The sequence below is a fragment of the Thalassophryne amazonica genome, unplaced genomic scaffold (assembly GCF_902500255.1).
Source record: "Thalassophryne amazonica unplaced genomic scaffold, fThaAma1.1, whole genome shotgun sequence".
NCBI classification, from domain to species: Eukaryota; Metazoa; Chordata; class Actinopteri; order Batrachoidiformes; family Batrachoididae; genus Thalassophryne; species Thalassophryne amazonica.
The window spans coordinates 287,819-309,770 of NW_022986232.1; the positions used below are offsets into that span (position 1 = coordinate 287,819).

Here is a 21,952-nt window from a genome sequence, read left to right on the forward strand (position 1 = left end):
TGAGATCTTTCCCCTTTCAGCTCGATTCAGGCCGTAGTCATTGGGGACTGTCACATCAATGATTTTGGCTGTTTTCTCCTGCTTGTTCCAGATGACAATATCAGGTTTGATTGCACCTCCTTCTATGTGTCTTCCTGCTGGGATCTCTTTGTCGTAGAAGATCGTTATTTTTCCATTGGATGAGACTGGTGTTGGCTCGTGCTCCCAGACATGTTCTTTGACTTCCAACTCCAGTTCCTTGCAGATCTTCCAGTGGAGATATTGACAGATCTTGTTATGTCTGGATGTATAATGCCCATCTGCCATGAGGATCTGGCATGCTGATGTTAGATGGTTTACACTCTCAACAGCTGTATGACAGAATCGGCATTTATCATTTTGTGAGATCCCTGCCATTTTTTTGAAGCCATTAGTTAGAAGTCCCTGATCTTGTGCTCCAATCAGAATTCTTTCTCCATCAAAACCAAGTTTTCCATTTTTTAGCCACTGCATTGATCCAACTTTGTCGATGTATTCCTTTTCGAGTTCTTCTTGGAAACGTCCGGCTCTTTTGTGTTGTTTCCATCTTTCCACTCGATGTTTTCCTTCTTTTTTGCAGTATTGTTCTCTGGTCTGTCTTGCAAGTTTTGTTGCAGGCGTGAGACTGTTGCTTTTTCTCTCTTGTAGAAGTTCTCCGCCAAAGTTTTTTGCCAGTTTAGTGATTGAGGTCCGTTCACTTATGGCCTCGTGGTGTTGTGTGACCGTTTTTATGATTTCTTCTTCAGAGCTCTTTAAGTACTGGCCAATACTTATTATCGATGCTCTGTAGGCCTGGTTGATTTCAGTAAGACCCATACCGCCTTCTCTGCGAGGTAGGTATATTCTGTCCATGCACTGATTTCTGTATGTGATTTTGTGGAGGGTGAGCATTTTTCTGGTTTTTGTGTCCAATTTGTTAAGTTCGTATTGTGGCCAGTTCACTATGCCAAATCCATAGGTCACCACTGGTATTGCAAACTGGTTTATGGCTGTGATTTTATTTTTTGGTGTCAGTTGTGTTTTGCAGATCTTTTTTAAGCGGTTTAGGTATTCTTTTGTTGTTTTTGTTCTCATTTTCTTGTGTTCGATTGAATTACTTTGTTCAATTCCCAAGTATTTGTATGTGGAGTCTGCAGCCAGGTCTGCAATGTAGCTCCCTTCATCCAATTGTATGTTTTCGGTTTTTGTCTTTTTTCCTTTTGTCATTGTGCATTTTGAGCATTTATCCAGTCCAAATTCCATGCCAATGTCTTTTGAGAACTTATGGGCAGTTTCCACGAGTTGAGTGAGTCCGTTTTTTGTGTTGGCATAGATTTTCAAATCATCCATGAACAACAGATGGTTCACAAGTTTTTGGTTTTCCTTTCCTTTGTCTTTACTTAAGTCATATCCAATGTCTTGCTCCTTCAGGATCTTGCTGAGCGGGTCCATGATTAAGCAGAATAAGAGAGGTGAAAGGCTGTCTCCTTGAAGTATCCCTCTCTGAACTCGTACGTCTGGGATTGTTATTTGTCCCTCTGTGTGATTGAGGGTGATGGTGGTGTTCCAATTGTTCATTTGTGCTTTCAGGAAGGTTCTTATTTTCTCATTGATGTTGTATAGTTCTAAGCACCTCAAGATCCAGGAGTGTGGTACACTGTCAAATGCCTTTTTGTAATCAATCCAAGCCATGCTGAGGTTCCTCTGCCTTGTTTTGCAGTCCTCCAGGATAGCTTTGTCTGTCAGTAACTGGTCTTTAGCTCCTAGTCTTCTTTTGGAACATCCTTTCTGTTCATTTTCCAGGTAGCCACCATTGTCAAGATGTTCATAAATGGCATCAGCTATGATTCCTGTCAGCCATTTGTATGTTGTTGTTAGGCAGCAGATGGGTCTGTACTTGTTGGGAAGCTGTGTTTCCTTGGTCTTTGGAATTAGGCTTGTGTTCCCTGTCGTTAGCCAGTCTGGTGTGTCCTCTTCTCCGTTCAATATTTTTGTGAAAGCCACAGCATAATGTTGGTGTAATGCTGTCAGTCTTTTCAGCCAAAAATTTGGGATTTTGTCGATGCCAGGTGCCTTGAAGTTACTGTATTCACTCATTTTCTTTCTGATCTCTTCTTCATTGATTACAATTGCTGGCATTTGTTGTTTGTCTTTGTTTTTCTGTTGTATTTTTTCAATCCACTCAGCCTCTTGGTGTTGTTTTGGGTCTTCAAAGAGTGGTCTCCAAAATTTTTCAATTTCCTTTCTCTCAGGTGGTTGTTGTACTTCTATTGTGTCATTTGCCAGCTTTCTGTACACTAGTCTGGGGTTTGTTGCAAATAGTTTGTTTATCTGTTTTGCTTGTATTTTCTTGTCTTTATTCCTAATTTGTGCTGCAAAAGCTTTTACTAAGGCTTGATGTTCAGCCAGCCTTCCACCTAGAAGTTTGTCTTCAACATTGTATTTTCTTTTAATGCGATTTATTTTTTTTAGAAGATTCTTTTTGTGGTTCTTGTTTCCCAAAAATGTGGCCATTTGGGAGATCTCTGCTCTTAGGCAGCTGATTTTTTGTTGTAATTTCTTTTTCCATCGTGGCATGATATTCTTTTTCTTATTTGTGGTACTGTTTCTCTCCAAATCTTGTGGGGCTAATTTACTTTGTATGTACCATGCCGCTCCATAATTTACAGAGTTTAACTCTGTCAATGTGGCTCCTCTTGGGACCAGTTTGGTCAGTCCTATGTTAACTTTTTGAAGGATATTTTTGAATTTTTTATTCTCTTTTAGTTTAGTCAGCTTTGGGCGCTCTTTCATGTCCATTTTTCTTGTATCTTCAATCTTATTTGCCAATTCCTCTTCTAGTTCCTGCTGTTCTGGGTCTGTGTGCACCTGTGAATTATTTTGTAGATGAGCTGGTGAGTTGTTCGCTTTTTCGGTGGGCAATGAGTTGCTCATTTTTTCAGGGGGCAGTGAGTTGTTCATTTTTTCGGGAGGTAGTAAATGGTTTGGTTTTTCGTGAGGCAGTGAGTGGTTCGGTTTTTCGGGAGGCAGTGAGTGGTTCGGTTTTTCGGGATGCATTGAGTTGTTTGTTTTTTCGGGATGCATTGAGTTGTTCGGTTTTTCGGGAGGCATTGAGTTGTTCGGTTTTTCGGGAGGCATTGAGTTGTTCGGTTTTTCGGGAGGCATTGAGTTGTTCGGTTTTTGTGGGAGGCAGTAAATGGTTTGGTTTTTCGGGAGGCGGTGAATGGTTTGTTTTTTCGGGGGGTAGTGAGTTGCTCGTTTTTTCGGGGGGCAATGACTTGTTCATTTTTTCGGGAGGCAATAAATGGTTCGGTTTTTCGGGAGGCAGTGGATGGTTTGTTTTTTCGGGGATAAACTTTTTTTGAGGGCAATCATTTTTTGGTGGTGTAATGGGTTGCGTCAGAGGGCAGATGCCTTCTCTTATCATTTTCTCAACCTCCTGTTGCATTGTTTTTATTTCATTATCTGAGAAATGTTTTTGTTTGATAAAGTTTGATTTTTGGGTTGTGAGATTCTTACAAGTGATGTCTTTCTTACTTGGGCAGTGGTGGTGGAATATTTTTTGCCATTCTTTGGATGTCTTTGTCTGATTTTTGGGGTATTTTATTTTGGCATATTCTTTTGCCCACAACAGTATCCATTCTTCCTCCCTCTTCCACTGACTCCTTTTAAACTGTAGTTGCTTCCCTTTATCCAGCAACTGATAGTCTTTTATCGCTTCCTTTTGGGCTTCTTCTTTTATTTTTTTTATTTCCTCAGTCGTCAGATATTTTGCGATCTGTGAGGCAATCGATTCTAGTTTTGCGGTAGTTGTGGCTTCTTTCTTTTGTGTAGGTAAATCCGCTTCTTTTATGCGTTCCTCAAATACTGCTTTTTTCTTTCTGCCCCACTTCTCATGCCTTGAGTAAGTGAAGCAGTGAAAGATCTTTTTTTTCTCTTCAATGGTCCAATTAACTGTGGTGTAGTTTCGCTTGTTTCTTTTGGCCCATTGATGCTGTTGTTGCTGGAGTCCAGGATCAGAACTATGCTGATCTGGTGGATTATCCAGCTGAGTGTTCTTCTGTTTAGTTCCAGAACTGTCTGAACTCCTGCCACTGATATCTGGATGTAAATGACTGTTTGGACCTGAGTTGCTGGCTGGTTGTGGTCCTTCATCGTCCTCTACATCAGCTTCTGCTGTCAGTGTTCTGTGTACAGATGAGCTGCTGGCTACAGGCTCAGCCTCTGTGCTCTCATCACTTGGGCTTTGATGAAGCTGTGATGACTCTGGTTTTTCATCATCATTTTCACTCTTCACAGGGACGGCAGTGAAACCAAACTTGGTGAGATCTGCCTCCTCCAGCTGCTGAAGCTGCTCTCCCTGCTGACTTATCCACAGCTTCTCTTCTTCTTTAATGTCCTCCTGGTCAACACTCAGATTCCATTCCAGGTGTTCAGGGAGAGTTTCTTCTTTAATCACCAACAACGGCTGTATGTCTGCAAAGAAACAAATTAACAATAAATGTTAGAATAACGAGGTGCCATTCCATGTCCAAACAGCCAGAGGCTGTGAGCACGGACTGGGCCGCCGGGCCACCCACCCTCGACCGCCACCCAGTCCTCTCTGCAACCGACCCCCATGGCCCCCTCTGCAGGTGGTGAACCCACAGGAGGGCGGGCCCACATCGCTCTCACAAGCGGCCGAGATGGGTTTCCTCCGCAGGGTGGTTGGGCGCTCCCTTAGAGATAGGGTAAGGAGCTCTGTCACTTGGGAGGAGCTCGGAGTCGAGCCATTGCTCCTCCACATTGAAAGGAGCAGCTGAGGTGGCTCGGGCATCTTTTCCGGATGCCCCCTGGACACCTTGCCGGAGAGGTGTTCCTTGCACGTCCCATCGGGTGGAGGCCCTGGGGAAGACCCAGATCACGCTGGAGGGACTACGTCTCTCAGCTGGATTGGGAACGCCTTGGGGTTCCCCCGGAGGAGCTGGCGGAGGTGTGTGTGGATCGGGCGGTCTGGGCGGCTTTGCTTGAGCTGCTGCCCCCGCGACCCAACCTAGGATAAGTGGAAGAAAATGGATGGATGGATGGATGTTAGAACAACATTCATTAAAATAAAGTATCAGAGTGGTGAGTTTGACCTGATGGAACTGAAAACTGGAAAAGTACATCAGGATTTGTTTTGTTTCACAAATTTTAATTCACATATTTGTCTTTCACATTGACTATTAATGTTTTATTTTCTGGACAGCCACAAAATAGTATAGGATGTCTTCAGATTTTACAGAATACTGCTGCTCGAGTTTTGCTGAAAACGAGGTTTGATCACAGACATTCTGGTTTCCCTTCACTGGATCCATGTGACTCCAAGAGCAGATTTTAAGGTTTTGTTGCTGACATTTAAGGCTCTAAACGGTCACGAACTCAACTATCTTGTCGAACTTGTTCAGTCTTATGTGCCTCCTCATGTCCTTGGACACAGACTCTGTGTCTCAAGGGTGAAAACGAAGTCAGCAGCCTTCAGAGCCTTTTCTTCCTAACACATGCATATTAGGTGCATGGAAAACTTTAAATTGACCCTTGGTGCGAGTGTGAATGTGTCTGTCTATATGTGGCCCTGCGATAGACTGGCATCCTGTCCAGGTTGTACCCCGCGTCACACCCCATGACTGCTGGGACAGACTCCGGCCCCCCATGACCCTTAATTGGAGTAAGCAGGTATAGAAAATCGATGGATGGATTATTACTTAAACGAGACTCAAACAACATGTCAGAATTCATCAAATATGACACAAACAAATCTATAGTGACATTAAAACTCATTAAAAATATATGACAACTAATTTAATTAATATTTTGTTATGTTGCTGTTGGCACCAGAGTGCGTGCCAACTACGGGAGCATCACACTACTCAGCCTCCCTGGTAAAGTCTACTCCAGGGTGCTGGAAAGGAGAGTTCGGCCAATAGTCGAGAATCTGATTAAAGAGGAACAATGCGGGTTCTGTCCTGGTCGTGGAACAACTGACCAGCTCTTCACTCTCACGAGGATCCTGGAGGGGGCCTGGGAGTATGCCCACCCAGTCTACATAAGTTTTCTGGACTTGGAGAAGGCGTATGATCAGGTACCGCGGGAGATACTGTGGGAGATGCTGTGGGGGTATGGCGTGAGGGGGTCCCTTCTCAGCGCCATCCAATCTCTGTAGTCACAAAGCGAGAGCTGTGTTTGGGTGTTCGGCAGCAAAGTCTGACTCATTTCCAGTGGGGGTTGGCCTCCGCCAGAGCTGCAGCTTGTCACCAATCCTGTTTGTGGTATTCATGGACAGGATATCGAGGTGTAGTCAGGGAGGGGGGCTTCCAGTTTGGTGGGCTCAGGGTCTCATCACTGGTTTTTGCAGATGATGTGGTCCTGTTGGCTTCATCAAGTGATGACCTCCAACACTTACTGGATCCGTTCACATCCAAGTGTGAAGCGGCTGGGATGAGGATCAGCACCTCTAAGTCTGAAGCCATGGTTCTCAGCAGGAAACCGATGGATTGTCTACTCCGGTCTTGATTTTCCTCAGAAACTCAGTGGTTGTTGAAGCAAACTGAGTAGGTGTGGGAGGAAACCAAGCCCACAGAGAATGACTTTCAGTCGGCCTTAAAGGGGTTTTAGAAACAGTCAGACAAGTCAGAAAACTGAGGCAGTTCTTAGATCAGACTGTTTTCAGTGAGGGAGCAGAGCTGCTTACCTCGAGTGGACTTATGAAAACATCACCAAATCAGGCTGAGAAGTGGTCAAGTTCATCACGAAACATGACAAACCTTTGACAGAGGTGGAGCTTAACAAACACTGTGTCACACCATTGGTGGAGAACATTTGAGAAGAAGCACCAAATTTCTGTTGTTTGTTTGTCTCATAACACTGTGACACAGAGGACTGAAGACGCACCATCTGATATTAAAAAGACAACTGGAGGACAGAGGTGAATTTAAAAGACCAGATTGTTGGGAGCTGTAGAAAAATAATGGATTTTATTCAATGAAGTCATGTTGGTCTGAATTAATATTGTAGTGATGAATAAATTCTGGGAGCAAAGATAATTATTCTTGGTCTGCTCATAACCAGAGCTGCTCTTACTCATGTACAACAGGTTACTGATGTTGACCTTTTAGTACCAAGTGCTGGATCAAAATAAACCAAACCTCTACGTGCCAGAATACACAAACCACTGCCACCAGAATCCTTTCAGCTACCTTTGTTCATTTCTAAATTCAAAGTCTCTGCTGATCTTGGACAAAGGGAGTCGAAACATTGAGGGTGGTGACGTCACTTTCCTTCAGGAAGAAATTATCCAGAGATTTTACACAATATGGAGGAATTTTACATGTATCTTTCATCAAAATCCTCCTCATCCTGTTGTGTAAGTCTTGACAGAATTACTGGAGGAATAACAGATGAGGAAAATATTTGAATGTTACAACAACATGTTCTAAATTATCAGTAACACAAACAAAGCTGAGTGAACAAACCGGTTCTGTATAAGAGATTTAAAACAGGATTAAAAACAGCACCCAGCCCTTTACCTCTTTTGTTCTCTTCTTTTAAATGGCTCATTTCTTCTTCCTGGTCTGTGATCATTCCTTCATCAGCAGGTGTTAGCTGTAGTTTCAACATGTCCCTCAGCTGCTGTACTTCAGACATGTTTGCAGAAAGACTTTAAAAAACACACAAAAGAAAGAGAGAGTCAACGACCAAGTGGAGGAAAGACTAAAAACAGGCTGATTTAATCATCTGCTGCTCTGCTGCCCAAACTGACCAATCATAAGTGAGAGACAACACAGAAATGTCCCTGTGCTGTGACAGACATCCTAAAGCAGGAGACACCAACCCTGATCCCAGACAACGCATGACATGTAAGTTTTCCTAAAGTCCCGGTCACACAACACTAACGAAAGACAACGAAGCCCAAATGAAACAAGAAATCTGGACTTTCGTTGGCATCATTTTATTGACTGAAAATTATTCTAAGTTGTGTTTACCAGGACAGGACCGGCTGCAGTCCACGGACAGGCAGGACAGTGTGTCGTGGCCTCATGTGGTTTTGAGGTAGTCCCTGTTGCTGCTTGACCCTTTCCTCTTCAGGCCCGTCTTCACACTCTGTCAACACCTGGTAGATTTTCATCCTTTGCTTTTCTGTAGCTCCACTCCGACATGGTGCTTAAGGAGTCCCGGACATAGGCTGCAAAAGTGTTCCTCGCTGTGCTGGGGTGCTGCTCTTTACACTTTTGCAGTTCTTCCGTGCGGTCCCGACCGTCTTCTGCTCGTTCCTGCATTAGCTGTAACATTCGGTCCATCTCGCCTTCTTTGACAGGACTCCTTCTTGGGCCAGCTGAAGTGGAAGCCCTCGGTTCGCCTTCAGAGTCTATGTCTGCGGCCTCCTGTGCAACAGCAGCTTCAGCAGCATACAAGTTGCCTGAGTGCTCAAGGATAAGAGCCTCCACCTGCAAAGACAAAATCAGAAACCAAGGTAAGTTTTATGGAAAGTAAAAAAAAAAAAAAAATTAATGTAATAAATTTAGGAAATTAAAGTAACGTTTGTACTTACACTTCTGACTGGTTTTGGCCGATGACGAAACACCTTATCCGTGAATTTCATGGACGCCATTATGAACCATTGCCGGTCTGTCCAGATTTCATCATCATCACGTCCGTCCCCCGACTTCCCTTTGCCCTTCTTGATGAATCGAGTGTTCGTGTCACGGACACTCTCAAACCACCCAATCAGATGTTCAGCTGCAAGTAGACAAAAGTACACAAATGTTAAAATATTTTAAGTAAAAAATTGTTTAATTTTTTTTATAGTCTACCGTAATTTCTGGAATATAAGCTACTACTTTTTCCCCCACACGCTTTGAACACTGCGGCTATAACAACAATGCTGCTAATTTGGTGTAAATTCACACACAGTGTAAATATAAGGTCTTACCTGTTCGCGTTAGTGGATTAATCATACTTTAATTCCTTGCAGTGGCTGAAGAAAAGTCCCTCTCCGGCACTTTGTGCCAGAGTTGCACCGTCAGATCAGTTAGCGGAGCCTTCCCCGCCCCACCCTCCCCCACCGGTTCTCTGTGCAGCAAGTTGAAAAAGTCACAGCGCCTCATTAACGTCTGATTTACAACAGACACCAGGCGATCCTGGCTGAAAGTTAAAATTACACAGTTCACCGTGTGCAGCAGAGACACTGTGCGAGTGCTGGATGACGTACGCATCAATATTTACATGTCATCTTCAGGGGAAAAACATATTTACTGCACGCATTTAATTAAAATTTAAAAATATTTCTGTCTAACATCTTTCTGTGTAAAGATCTCATGTTACAACGTGGAGGCCCGCCACTTATCGACAAGTGCGGCCTATTTATGTACAGTTTCTTTTTCCATTTAAAATTGGTGGGTACGGTTAATATTCAGGAGCGCTCTATAGTCTGAAAATTATGGTAAATATTCTAGAATATACTATTGGGACTCAAATCATGTCAGACAAAGTGAAAATACAAAAGGAGCAACTTGTTACATAATTCTCACCACTCTTGTTCATAACTTTGGCCTGGGCCTCCCAAAGTCCTTGTTTAACATCATGTTTATGATAACCAGCCTTCTTTGTGTTCCAAACCTCTTCTGTTGCCTCAAGCCACTCAAACATGACTTTTTCTTCTTTGTCGGATAGCGCAAAGTCTTGTCTGGGGGCCCTCGGCTTCTTGGCAGTGGCTTTGGCTGCATTCAGACTTGGAGACCTTGATGAAATGCAAATATAAAAACCAATAACAAGAAAGAGTCACAATAAAGCACATAAGTGACGAGTATTGAATGATATGAATATAATGTACAATTATGAGATTACTTTGTCAACAAAGTTACACTTACGCATGGTGTGATCGGGCGAAGCATGGAGACTGATCGTGGGAGGACTGACTGGTGAGGCTGGTGACCAGAGGTGTGGCAACCGGTGATGCTGTGGCACTGGCATCTGTTGCTGTGGCCTGAAAAAGTAGTATTTGGTGATGAAGCAGTTGAAGTCACAGCTGGAACACACAAACTCAAACAACAATTCTAGGAGTGAGGGAAGGAGGTTTTTGAGGTTAAAGTCCCCAACTCGATGAACTTGATTTCCTCTTCATCAGCTATTAGTCGTTAGCTGACCACGATCCTTGTGTGATGTTGTAATCCTTCAGGAAATTAATCCACATAAGAGTTTATTCCTTCTTCAATCAACCAAAAGTTGATCTAATCCATTCTGGTATGCTGTGATGTTCTTTGAGAGAGAAAACGTTGAACATTCCTCACTCAGACTTAAGGCCAGTGATTATTCTCCAATGCTCTGCTACTCTGTGACTGGACGGCCTGAGTGGGAGTTGAAAACTCTCTCAAATGATCTCTTATGGCTCCAATCCTCTCACTCCACGATTCCAATTGCTGCTCACAAGATGGTCAAGTCTTGTGATCTCCTCGTAGCAGGGGAGAAGTGGCAACAGCCCCTCTCCCTGGAAGAATAACCCCGTTTCCTGGTGTTTCACAGTTTATATATGTGCTGGACTCTTGTTGTCTTCAAATGATCTTGGTTACCATGGGGACGCTGGTGACTCAAAACCTCCTCCCTTCTCCTTCGCTTACTGGAAGTCATCTGCGGCCCCTTGCCAGTAACTTATTTCTCAAGTTCCTCTTTTCTGTTAACACTTCAGCTTTTGAGAATTCATTCTTTTAAATCATTTCTTTAGAATCACATCAATCATATTCAATCATTTCATTACAACTCTTTTTCACATAAAAACAATTCATATGATCATATACAAGCATTTTCATTCCTTATTATTCATTTCATATTTTACTAACATCTTAATCATTTGATCAGTTGTTTATCATCAGCTTTTCTTGCCTCGTTGCAACATCACTTCCTCTTTCCCTCTGACTCTGCACTCTTTATGAAAAAAAAACTCATATAATCATTCATTTCACTTATTTGTAGCATACTTTTTCTAATCAACTCTTAATTTTAACACATTAATACTTCATTTGATCATACTTGTTATGTTAGAATCATTCTTAGACATATTCCATCGTCTTCACCACTGAGTTCATTCCGTGGGCCTCCCCATTTGTAATGGAAAAGTCCGGTATGACCTCACTTACTCCGGGAAAGTACCAAACACTGGCCAGTTTAATCCAACAGCATGTATATTAATCCCATGGCACGTACTATATTCCAAGATGAAAACAAGCTGAAAGCAAGCTTAAAGTCATCTTTCCTGACACCCCCTCCATGACTTGAAGCTCTGCCGATCTCTCTATACCTCCATAAAAACATCCTCGTCGTCGTCGACAGGGTGAAGGGTGAGCACTTCTTTTTCATGCACCATCGGAGACAGAACAGGAGGAGCTGGAGTTGAACGACACTCATCCAGCACCACGTACTCCTCTCCGCCCACCTGTAGATTGCTGTCGCCGTCAGAAGGCTGCTCTTCCAGTAGCGATGATTGTGATGGTAATCCCGATGGAGACAAAGTTGCCTCATATTCCTGAGATGATAATCCGTCAGGGAACGATGGTGCGCATGGTGAAGTGGGGGTGACGGGTGTATAACATGGTCTAACTGGTGTAGATGGTCGTGGTGATGTATCCTTCAGTTGAGGTGAAGCTTCAGCGTGAATATCCTCAGGCTCTGGCTGTTGAAGGTGTTCGTCCAGGAACACCTGCGTGAGGGCCTCCAAACACCAGTTCATATCCTCGGTCTGCACTCCAACCTCCGCAGTGCGCTGTGGAGATGAATGTGGAGCTGGTGGTAATGAAGGACCAATGGCCACGATCCGGCCATCGGCAAGATGAGCTGTGGAGAATCTTATTCCCGTAGGATACATCCACATTTTGGTAAACACGGGGCAATACATATATCCCTCTGGAGACACTACAGTGTCAGCTCGTATTTGATCAACCAAAAGGGAATGCCAAATCATGTTTGCCTCGACCTCAATTTTTAGGTATGTTGCTGTTGGTACCTGGGGCAGAAAAGAAGTATCCTTCCGTCCCACTATTCCCCGTGCAACTTGAACAGGGAAGTTGTTGCCATAACACGTCGGGCACCACAGAGTCGGTGTTATCTCCCAGAAGTAGAGCGCTTGTTCCAGGGTGGCTTGACAATGAATACATCTTATATCCCCCTATAGTGTAAGAGGAAACATTAGTCTTTTAACTATTATATTGCAAGCAAGCAAAAGAGTTCGTTGGGATCATTCAGATGCACGCCAGAGCCGCCTCATGATCACCGTAGGAGAGTGGGACTGTGATGACGTTACCATTCCCGCTGCAGCTGAAGCAGCTGCACGCGGGAAGCAAGCATCATAGGTCGTAAACCATAATAGCAGGAGTAGTTGACTAACCATGGACAGCCAGTATAAAGCTGATAACATTCCCCATCCTAAGGCCCAAATTATGATAAGTCCAAGTTTGTAGAGCCAGGGTTTCTTGCGTTGTACGGCTCCAGTTAAAGTAGCTATGTACGCCAATAGGGTCAGGGCCATCACTGCTTCGCACACAATGTCAGCTATCACTGACGGGGCGTAAAAGATTGCTGTCATACCTATCACCATCCAAATTGTAATTGATGTGTACTGCCATATTCCCCAACAGTCAAACTGGAGAGTAAAGCGACCGAGGACGTGAGTGATGAATAAAGACAACCCTAAATCACTCTGACCGTAGTGCAGATTGATGATCGCCAATCTGACACATCCATGTAGTAGCGTTACTATTCGCAGTGGTTGTCGTAAGTCCCAACGGCCAACACAGCAGTATAGCAGCCATATTAACAGTAGTGCAATAAACTCCACTCTACTCACTTTGAAGATGGTGTCATTTATGCCGCCAATATTGTTGGACATTGTGCTCTCTTATTCTTTTTACTTATCTCCTTAGGTTTGTACGCTGTTATATAGATGCTTCTTCTTCCTTCACTCCCCTAAGGCAGAATGAACAGGGCGTGTCTCGGCGTCGGGCTTTGTAGGCCCCATCGCTCCTCCCCTAACGGAGGAGGGGCTCCATATCACTGCGTTGTGTGCTCCTCCCACACAAGCGCAGGGCGGCTGCGAAACTTCCTTTTAACAAAACATATCCAATTACTGCAGCAATAATAAGTCCTATTATGATTAACAGATAGGGCCAAAGATATCCAAACAAATGTCCAATCCAACCAGTCACTACTTCGAGACCTTCTTTAATGACCTCTCCGGTCTCTGCAGCGAAAGTGGTGATGATTCCTCCAGCGATTATTTGCGTTCTTTCCCACCAATAACATTCATGCCGATCTCTTCCTTTTCCACAGCTCAACCAATGTTCTGCAGGCGATTCACATGTACCATTATTGTAAATCCGATTGGGTCCCAACCATTCGTAACCGACAATTTCTTGTCCTTCACATAGACTTTTCTTGAAGGCATATCCTTCCTCAAGCATTATCAAAGCATCTCCAACAAATGGCACTATGTGGCCTAGGATCTGCTTCCTTTTCGACATTCCATGTCCCAAGACAGCCTTGGCACATCCAACGTTGGGTGGAAAAGCTCTTATCCATTCGCCAGCACCATTCTTCTCCCAAACTGTTTGATGGCCGTAAGTGTCATACTCGCCGTCATAGCAAGCATCACAATATTCTTCCCAGCCAGGAACTTTTCTACAATCTTGGCGGGCAAGGCTTATCGTGCATGTGGTATTACGTCTATTACAAATCATTTTCCAGGGCCGTGGTGTAACATAAGGATTTGGTCTCCAGAGTACACTGGACCAAGTAGCTCTGTCTCTGGAGTAGACCGTGGCGATGTATTGATATTTAACCCAATAATTATCACTTTGATCTAAACAGGGTAATACCCAATCTTCAACTTCATATTTCTCCATTCCCCACCAGGTGATGTCCTTACTACGCCTAACTCCTTCCTGCCATGCTTGAAGGGTCCCCTTAATGGTTGGAACCTGTAACAACTTTGTACAGTTATATACCCATCTTAGCCAATTCCCTGTCTTAATTTGGTCTATGGGACATCGGAGGGATTTACCAGAACCTTCAGCCAAATTATTATGGTATTCTGTCTCATGTAAGCTTCCATAAATTTTATTTGCCACGCATTGATCAATTTTGCCAAAATCTTCCTCAGGTACTGACCTTAGCTCATCAGGCTTTGGTAGTTTTTGCACATAGAATTTTGCTTTATGTGGACCCCGCAAACTATGCCCAGTCCACGTGTATCCCCTTGGAAAATTCCCCTCAAAATGTATCAGTGGAACGCTCCAGACCCACGGAAAAGTGTCGTTAAGCCATTCATCATATTTTGCCTCCTGTTTTTGTTTCCAAGTAATCCTGTCTATCAAATCAATAACTGGTGCAAGCACCACGTAATTTTGAGATTTACATCCAATAGGTCGATTCCAATAACATCTATCTAATTTTGCTACTTTTTCTTTTACACAATAATCATGAATCTTCTTCCATCTATTTCTAACCATGTTATCAATACTTTTAACTTTTGGTTCTAATACTCGCTGGGTATCTTGTGTTGGCGATGTAGGGAATGGTTTGGTTTTTTCCTGCATTGGTGATATCTTTGTGGATCCCACCAATGCTACTGGTGAGATGACGGTTGGTTTGGAATATGGTATTCCTGTTCCTATGTCGGTAGCGTTGTTCAACGGAGGGACTATTGTAGATGTAGTATCCACTTTTGGCACAGGTGAGGTTATAATTTCCCCAATGTTTCCAGGTAGGCATTATCATTCTGCAAACATCATGTCTTGGTAATGCTGGAAAAACAGCTTCTTTTTCCCAATATCCTGCTCGATAGCCCAGCAGTACTCTACATCCCCATGAGCAATACCAGGCTGGCTCACCAGGTTCAGGTCTTATCCAAGTACAGCCTACTTCTCTTCGCTCTCTTTGTTTTAACCGTAAGATGGTTGCCACGATAATCTCTTGATCCCTCACTTGTAGGTTTTGAAGGATTTCTGCTCCGGTGGTCAGGTTGTGATTGGTAGTGACGGTTGGAAATTCCCCACTGTCGTTCAAGTATTGCAGCCACTTATTCTTTTGCATCTGCTGGGTTAGGTTCTTCATCTTTGCCCATCTCTCTGTAGAATTCTGATCCCATATCATGTAGATGTTTCTTGATTCAACTCCCCAACATGTCTGTTGGAAAGTTTTAGTTGTTGCGTACTGGACCCTGATATGGGTTAAGGTCCAGGGCGTACTACCATAGTGGTACAGGATAGCCAGAAGTACAGCAATGCCGACTAATAATGCTGTAAGTCTGGCCATCCAACTCCAACATTGGAGGCACTTTTTCTTCCATGGCTGGCTTCATTGCTGCTGCCTTATTCCAACATTTTCGTAGTAGAATTCACTCGGTACTGGTGGCAGCGGCTCCAGCGTTTGGGGTTGTTGCAGTAGTGGCATTTCTATGCCAAATTCTCCTCCTCTTGGTCTTTCGTTGATTCTTTGAGGTTGCGTGGTGATCACGCTGTCTTCCCTTGGTTCTTCCATCTCTGAGATAGATGATCTTAGATGCTGTTGTTTGTCTTGTGCTCCCAACAGAGACACTTGATGCTCGTTGCTGAAGAAGGGTGATTAACAAGGGAGATGGCCATGGGAGTCTAATATCTAGTCCTCGCCACGCCCATTTCCAAGTGACAACTGTCACCTCCTTCATTTCAGGCGGTGGTCCCTGGGGTGTGTAGAAACACTGTGAAGATGCAGGATTCAATTCTCTACGTAGGTGTAAGATATCCTCATAGGCGTCCCAATATGCTGCTCCACTTTAGACATACTGCGCCATCACAGAGTACAGAGGAGTCGATCTCCGAAATAGTCCTCTTCCCGACTTTATGCCAAGTCGTATCAGTATAGCCTTTGAGGGTTGCCAAAGCCCCACTAGTACTCTGGTTGGCCATCCACTTCTAATAGGCGGAACACTTCCGCCTTTTTCGATGTCAAGGTACTGTACTGTCGTACATATTGGCAAAGTTTGGTTCTCAATCAAATAAAAAGTTGAACGTGCCTCTTGTTGTTGAAGTCTTTTCAACATATAGGGACTACTGGTCCAGATCTGGAAAGATCCAAGCCAAATATCCACATACATTCCTTGTAATGGATCAACATAATTAGGTCCCCACCTTATTTTAAATCTGTAGCCCCTACTCTGTACATACATTACGTTCAAGATGCAGGGGTATAAGTCTGGACACCGGGGTATTGGGTAAAACTTCCATCCAACCCCAGGGCAATTCCAGTGTTGTCCAACTTTGTTCACAATAGCTTCCTGAGGAGTATATATTCCAGGCTCTGCAAGGTCAGCAGCTCTTTTATATGAGTCATTATCTACAAAATATCCTCCTGTTCCCAGCAACCATCCTTTTTCTTTGTAATCCTTTTGTGGCCAGCTTAAACATATTTTCTTGTAGGGTAATTCCAAATATGGTGTAAGTCCTCCCGGCCCGGAGCGTAGACTATTTACATTATTTTCATCCAGTTTGAAGGTCCGCAGCATGATTCAGAGTGAGTTGTTACTCCGCCATCGGTCTCCTTCTCTTTCTGCCAAGATGCACCACCATAGGCAACAGTTGTTGTCTCTTAGAAAGGTGAGTGTAGATGGGAGATGGGTGCTTAAGTTCTGAATCCATTCCTTTCCACACCCACTTCCACATCGTAACAATCATTCTGTCAGGTTTAGGGAGGGGTCCCTCAGGGATCCTCTGTATCTGATGTAGGGGTACATAGTCCCATAGATCTTGCCAATGCTGCCAAAACCAGTATCCGGAATACCTGGTTTGTGATAGGGCTAGATAAAGGGGAACTATAGGCTCGTCTTCTTGATCCTTAGGCTCAATTTCAAGCTGAATCTTCCTTGCCTGACTACAGTTCCAGACTCCTCTTTTGTACAGGTAGCAGAAGTTTTGATTTTCAAAAACTGGTGGTATGGTTGGGGGTAGGCAGGTCATACAGGCCAGGGGTTGATCAATAACTCTCAAATTTAATGTCTGGTTATCTAGTACGAGATATCTTGGATCTTGCAGTCGTCTGTTCAATTGACGTCGCATGTTGGGGCTTGTCGTCCAGATCAAGCACTGATTAAGGTATATTTCAACATAGATTCCTTGGAGTGGCTCAACGTAATTAATCCCCCATCTCAATGTGAATCTTAGGTCTTTGAGTTGTAGGTAAATCACATTTAATATCCATGGGTAGGTATCTGGACATCTTGGAACCGATTGGGGCATTCTTCTGTGTCCTTTCATGTACCAATGCCGCAGACTTGCATCGCTCAGCACTCGTTCAGCGAGTAATTTTTGTCCTGTTGTCTCTGTTAATTCGGCATCTCTTTTATATTCATAATTTGAGACATAATATCCTTTAGATGCTAGTTCCCAGTCTTCTTCCTCAAAATCTTTTTCTGGCCAATTTAAGTATAGTTTCTCAGCACCGGGGACACCTTGTATGTAGCGTCCAAATCTTCCTCGATTATTAATAATGGGTACTCTATTTACACTTGGTCCTTGCGACATTTTGCAAACAGCCGCTTCTTCCTACTTCTTCCTTGTCCCGCGGAAAATGGAGGGAAATATCCAGCGACTCCGAGGCTTTCTTGATTTTTCCTCACCTTGAGTCGGTTGGTCTAACGACTGCTGCTATTCCTCCAGGAGGTCAACGTGCGCTCCGACAGAATAAACCCCCACATAGGGAACCAACACCATCAGCACTGTGAGCCGCACCCTAATTGTTTGGTCCGGCCTACTGGGAGTGTCCGCTTTGCTAGCCACTCCCCCCCTAGATTGTATCCTCCTCTTTCTCACCCATTCTTCGAGTGTCACGTGGTACTCGGCTGACTTCTTCGGTTTTGCTGCTTTATTTCCCCAGGCGGCTAATCCAGTGGTAAAATAATACATGAGGGTTTCTCTGCCCCCTTTTTCTTGTGGCACCTCTTCTGCATCTTCCAGTAGAATTTCTGGGTTTTTTAGAACAACTTCTATCAATTTTGCCCAAGTTGTCAATTCCCAAGGGCCGATCCATCCTTCTTCTTGGGCTTTTTGCTGTTGATCATCTGTCAGTTCACCCATCATGTCTGTATATCCGGGTCGCTCCGGATCTCTATACACTCTGAACACCAGTGGAATTTGCACTGTGTCTATTGGAGGGTCATAAGTTTGCCCATACTCTGGACCATGGGACCAACTTTGAAGTATAGCTTCATGCAACAAAGACGGTTTTCGCTCACCACCTCCTGCAGCTTGATCACTTCCTCCTGCTCTAGTTGTGTCCAACATCAAAAAGACACTTGGGGCCGTTGGACTCACGTCACCGCTGCCTTGATTCCCTTCAGCTTGATCAAGCGCAGTTGTTGCTGCAGGATTAGCCCAGCAGGTTTCATCGGTGTGAAACGTCCTCAGGGGGTCCAAGAACCTTCTCACTTGCCATCAATCTGCTTTTGCCACATGCAGTAGTCTTCCCATATGAGTTATTGCTTTACACACCAGGCAATACTCAATCTCACATCCATTCCAATAGCATGAACACACCTGCATATCCACATTGTCTCCATGTATGTCCCACTGGGTGTAAAAGACCATTCTTGGCAAGTGGGTTAGTCGGCATAACCCACATACAAGTGCATCCAAAACCTTCACCGGCTTGTGAAGTAATTGCTTCAATTCATTTTTTGCCCCATTTGGAATTGGGGGTTTTCTAACACCAGGTCCCGACCATTGGACCGTCAGCTGTACTTCTTCGCGGCAAACCACACAGTGATTCTCAACTTTTTTCCATTGTAATAACTCCTTTTCATTAGATAAAAATCCTTTCTTTGCATGATATAGTATCCTCAGGGCTCTGCCTGCCCAGAGGCCATCTCTTGTTCTTCTTAAGGCAACCACCCCATTGACAGTGGCCATTCTGACGAAGGGTGGAAGATCTTGGGTGTTTTTGGCCATGTTTAGCTCCTGGTTTCGTCTAGTTAGGAGTTGGCTTCAGCTGCTCCACTCCTTGGATTCCCTTCCTCTTCAACTCTACTGTGTTACTGTCCAGTATCTTCACTACTGTATCTGTGGTCTCATACTTAGGTTTAACAGCAGTGTTGGTTGGGTGATCTCGAGCTCTCACCCACACCTTCTGCCCAACCTTAAATGGGATCTTTGGTTCTGGTTCTCTGTCCCTTTTAGTCTGACTCCGCCCCACTTCCGGTGTCGAAAATGGGCGTTGGTTCAGTTCTTGCGAAGGGGTGGGCCTGCCAGCACGATGGCGGTCATTTAGGGCCTGTCCAATTTCCAGGGCCTTAGTACTCCATTCCTACGTGTTAGCATTTTTCCCAATCCAGTTTTTCACCAGTCCAATAGCCCTTTCCACAACTCCATTTGCTTGAGGAGTGTATGGGGGCGAGTAAATTCTCATTACTCCATTTTTCTGGCACCACTGGTCGACCTGAGCATTACGGAAATGTGTCCCATTATCCGTTCTCAGCTCCTTAGGTATCCCCAGATTTGAACACACTTGATCCAACATGCTGATCACACTGCTGCCGTTGGCTTTTCTCACAGGCTTAACAGTCACATAGCCCGACATAGAGTCCACAAGCACCAACAGATACTTTTCTCCTTTCTTACCGGTCACCCCCATGGGCCCGGCAACATCCATGCATACTGATCCTCATGGAACAGTACTCTTTATGGTGAAACCATCCACCCTTTGTCCTCGTCGTCCTGCATTGTATCGACCACATACCTCACAGTCTTTGAGGACTCGGCAGACTTGGTTTCTCGGAATCCAAAGTTGCAGCTTCTCCAGCTCCTTCCGTGTGGGAATGGTGCCTGCATGGCCAAGCGCTTCATGTACGGCCAGCACCACTTCTTTCACGGACTCTTTTGGAACTACCCTTCCCTTGGGTGTCTGTTCCCACTTCTCGATCCCGACGACGACGACTTTTCTCAGCTGCACATAGCGGTCCACTTCTTCGTTCCCGCTCCAATGTGCTCCTTCTTTTACATGGGCCTTCTGATGTACCACATCTAAGTCCACTGTTAGCCTCAACTCGGCTATTTTCCTCCACAAATCCATATGAGCTACAGGCTTCCCCTTAGCTCCCTCGAATCCATTTTCTTCCCAAATGGATAAGTCCTCTTTCAGGGCTTGTGCGCAGTAATGACTGTCTGTAACCACTTTAGCCCTTTTTACTTTCCTCTTGTTTAACTCCAAGAGTCCTTCCAGTATTGCTGTAACTTCTCCGGCTTGGGCACTCCCTGGCGTTTGACCTTTTCGACGATATTTCTCCTTATCTTGATACTTCAGAATATAGCCCCAATAAGCTATATTGTCTGTACCCTTCTTTGATCCATCAGTGTACATAGTCCATGGAGACATATGACTATATGTCTCCATAGGGAGTTGCCTCTCCTTCGGAAACTTTTTTGTCGCCGACTGTTTTGGCCCAATTTCCAGCTCAGGGTCTAGCAGGATGTCCTCCCACCTTCCCCATCTGGCATTTGTGGCTTTAGTACTCTCAATAGTTCATTTTCTTAGGAACCGGTGGACTTGGCTTTGAGTGATAACTTTTATTCCCTGACCTTGTGCAAGTTCTTTTAATGCACTCCAATATCTAGCCAGGACTGCCAGTTCTTTTTCTTCCGGTGGATATTTTCTCTCAATCGAAGACAGAGTATAGCTCCACAATGTTACCATACCCCCTCCTTCATTGCTCACTTTTACCACCGAATCCTCTTCTTCACAGCTTATTTCGGCTAGCAAACGAGTAGTCAGACTACTTGGCTCCAGCCTAACTGCGTCTTGAATGGCTTTCTTTAGCTTTTCCAAGCAATCTTGATCTGTAGCTGTCCAAATCCATTGCTTTTGCTCTTGTCCATTAGGTTTCTTCTTGAGACGAGCATAAAGGGGCTTTGCGTATCTTTGATAGTGTGGAACGTGATCTCTCACATAGTTACACAGTCCCAATATTTTCTGTAAGTCATTCTCAGATTGAGGTGGTTTAATCTGGCTCAATTTTTCTTGGTATACTTCTGAGAGTCCCAGGTCTGATGATACCTGGAATCCCAAATAGTTAACCTTGAATTGTCCAAACTGACATTTCTTCAGGTTGAGTTTTAATCCAGCTTCTGTGAGCTTCTGTATCACCTTTTGCAGCCGCATTAGGTGTTCATTTTCATCATCATCTGCGATAAACACATCATCGATGTAGACTGTTACTCCCAGATCTTTTAATATTTCCATTACTGCTGCTTGGAACACATTTGGTGAATTTCTGTATCCCTGCGGGAGTCGTTGCCACACATAACTTTTTCCTTTATGTGTGAATGCTGTTTTCCCTTGTGACTGTTTTGCTAATCGCAGGGAAAATAATCCATTTGCCAGATCAATGCATGATTTGTATCTCTTAATTTGGAGCGTTTTCAGTGCTCCTTGGGGATTTAGCAAACTCGCTCTATTGGCTATTGTTCGTCGATTGAGAGCCTTGAAGTTGATTACTGGTCTCCAGCCTCCTCCTGCCGACTCTGGCTTCTTAACTGCTTGGATGGGGCTGTTAGTGATCGGATTCAATTCCACTCGAATGATCCCCAAAGCTTCCAATTCTTTCACTATTTTATCCATTTCCTCAACCGCTCCAGGGTTCAAGGGATATTGTCGCACTGGTGGATGTACTCCTCCTTCGATAACATGAATGTGTTTAGCCCCCAAATCTCCACAATCATTTTTAAATCGTGCTACTTTAGCTTTGGAGATAATTTCCCTCAATGTTTCTTTCCCTGCTTCAGAGAAATCACTTTCTTCAATCTTTTCTTCTGTGACAGCTGGTACATCCACTTCTTTGTACCAGCTTACCGGATTCTTTCCAATTGGAGTCATATCCATTCGTACAACTCTTGCTTGTAATTTTTTCACTCGTCGTCTTATTAGAGTT

The 21,952-nt window shown here is 44.2% G+C and overlaps 1 protein-coding gene across 2 annotated transcripts in view; it reads right to left on the reverse strand.

Annotated features, from left to right (window-relative positions):
* Window positions 1-7,613: 7,613 nt before the first annotated feature.
* Window positions 7,614-21,952, reverse strand: part of LOC117505623 — a 30,891-nt gene continuing 16,552 nt past the window's right edge. For both annotated transcript variants that reach the window (XM_034165206.1, XM_034165205.1), the window contains 5 exons: window positions 9,882-9,997; window positions 9,543-9,751; window positions 8,564-8,751; window positions 7,998-8,459; window positions 7,614-7,672 (listed from right to left, as the gene is read on the reverse strand). In XM_034165206.1, the coding sequence (XP_034021097.1) occupies window positions 8,109-8,459; window positions 8,564-8,751; window positions 9,543-9,660 (657 nt within the window). In that variant the 5' untranslated portion in view covers window positions 9,661-9,751; window positions 9,882-9,997 and the 3' untranslated portion in view covers window positions 7,614-7,672; window positions 7,998-8,108. The remainder of the gene's footprint in view (window positions 7,673-7,997; window positions 8,460-8,563; window positions 8,752-9,542; window positions 9,752-9,881; window positions 9,998-21,952) is intronic.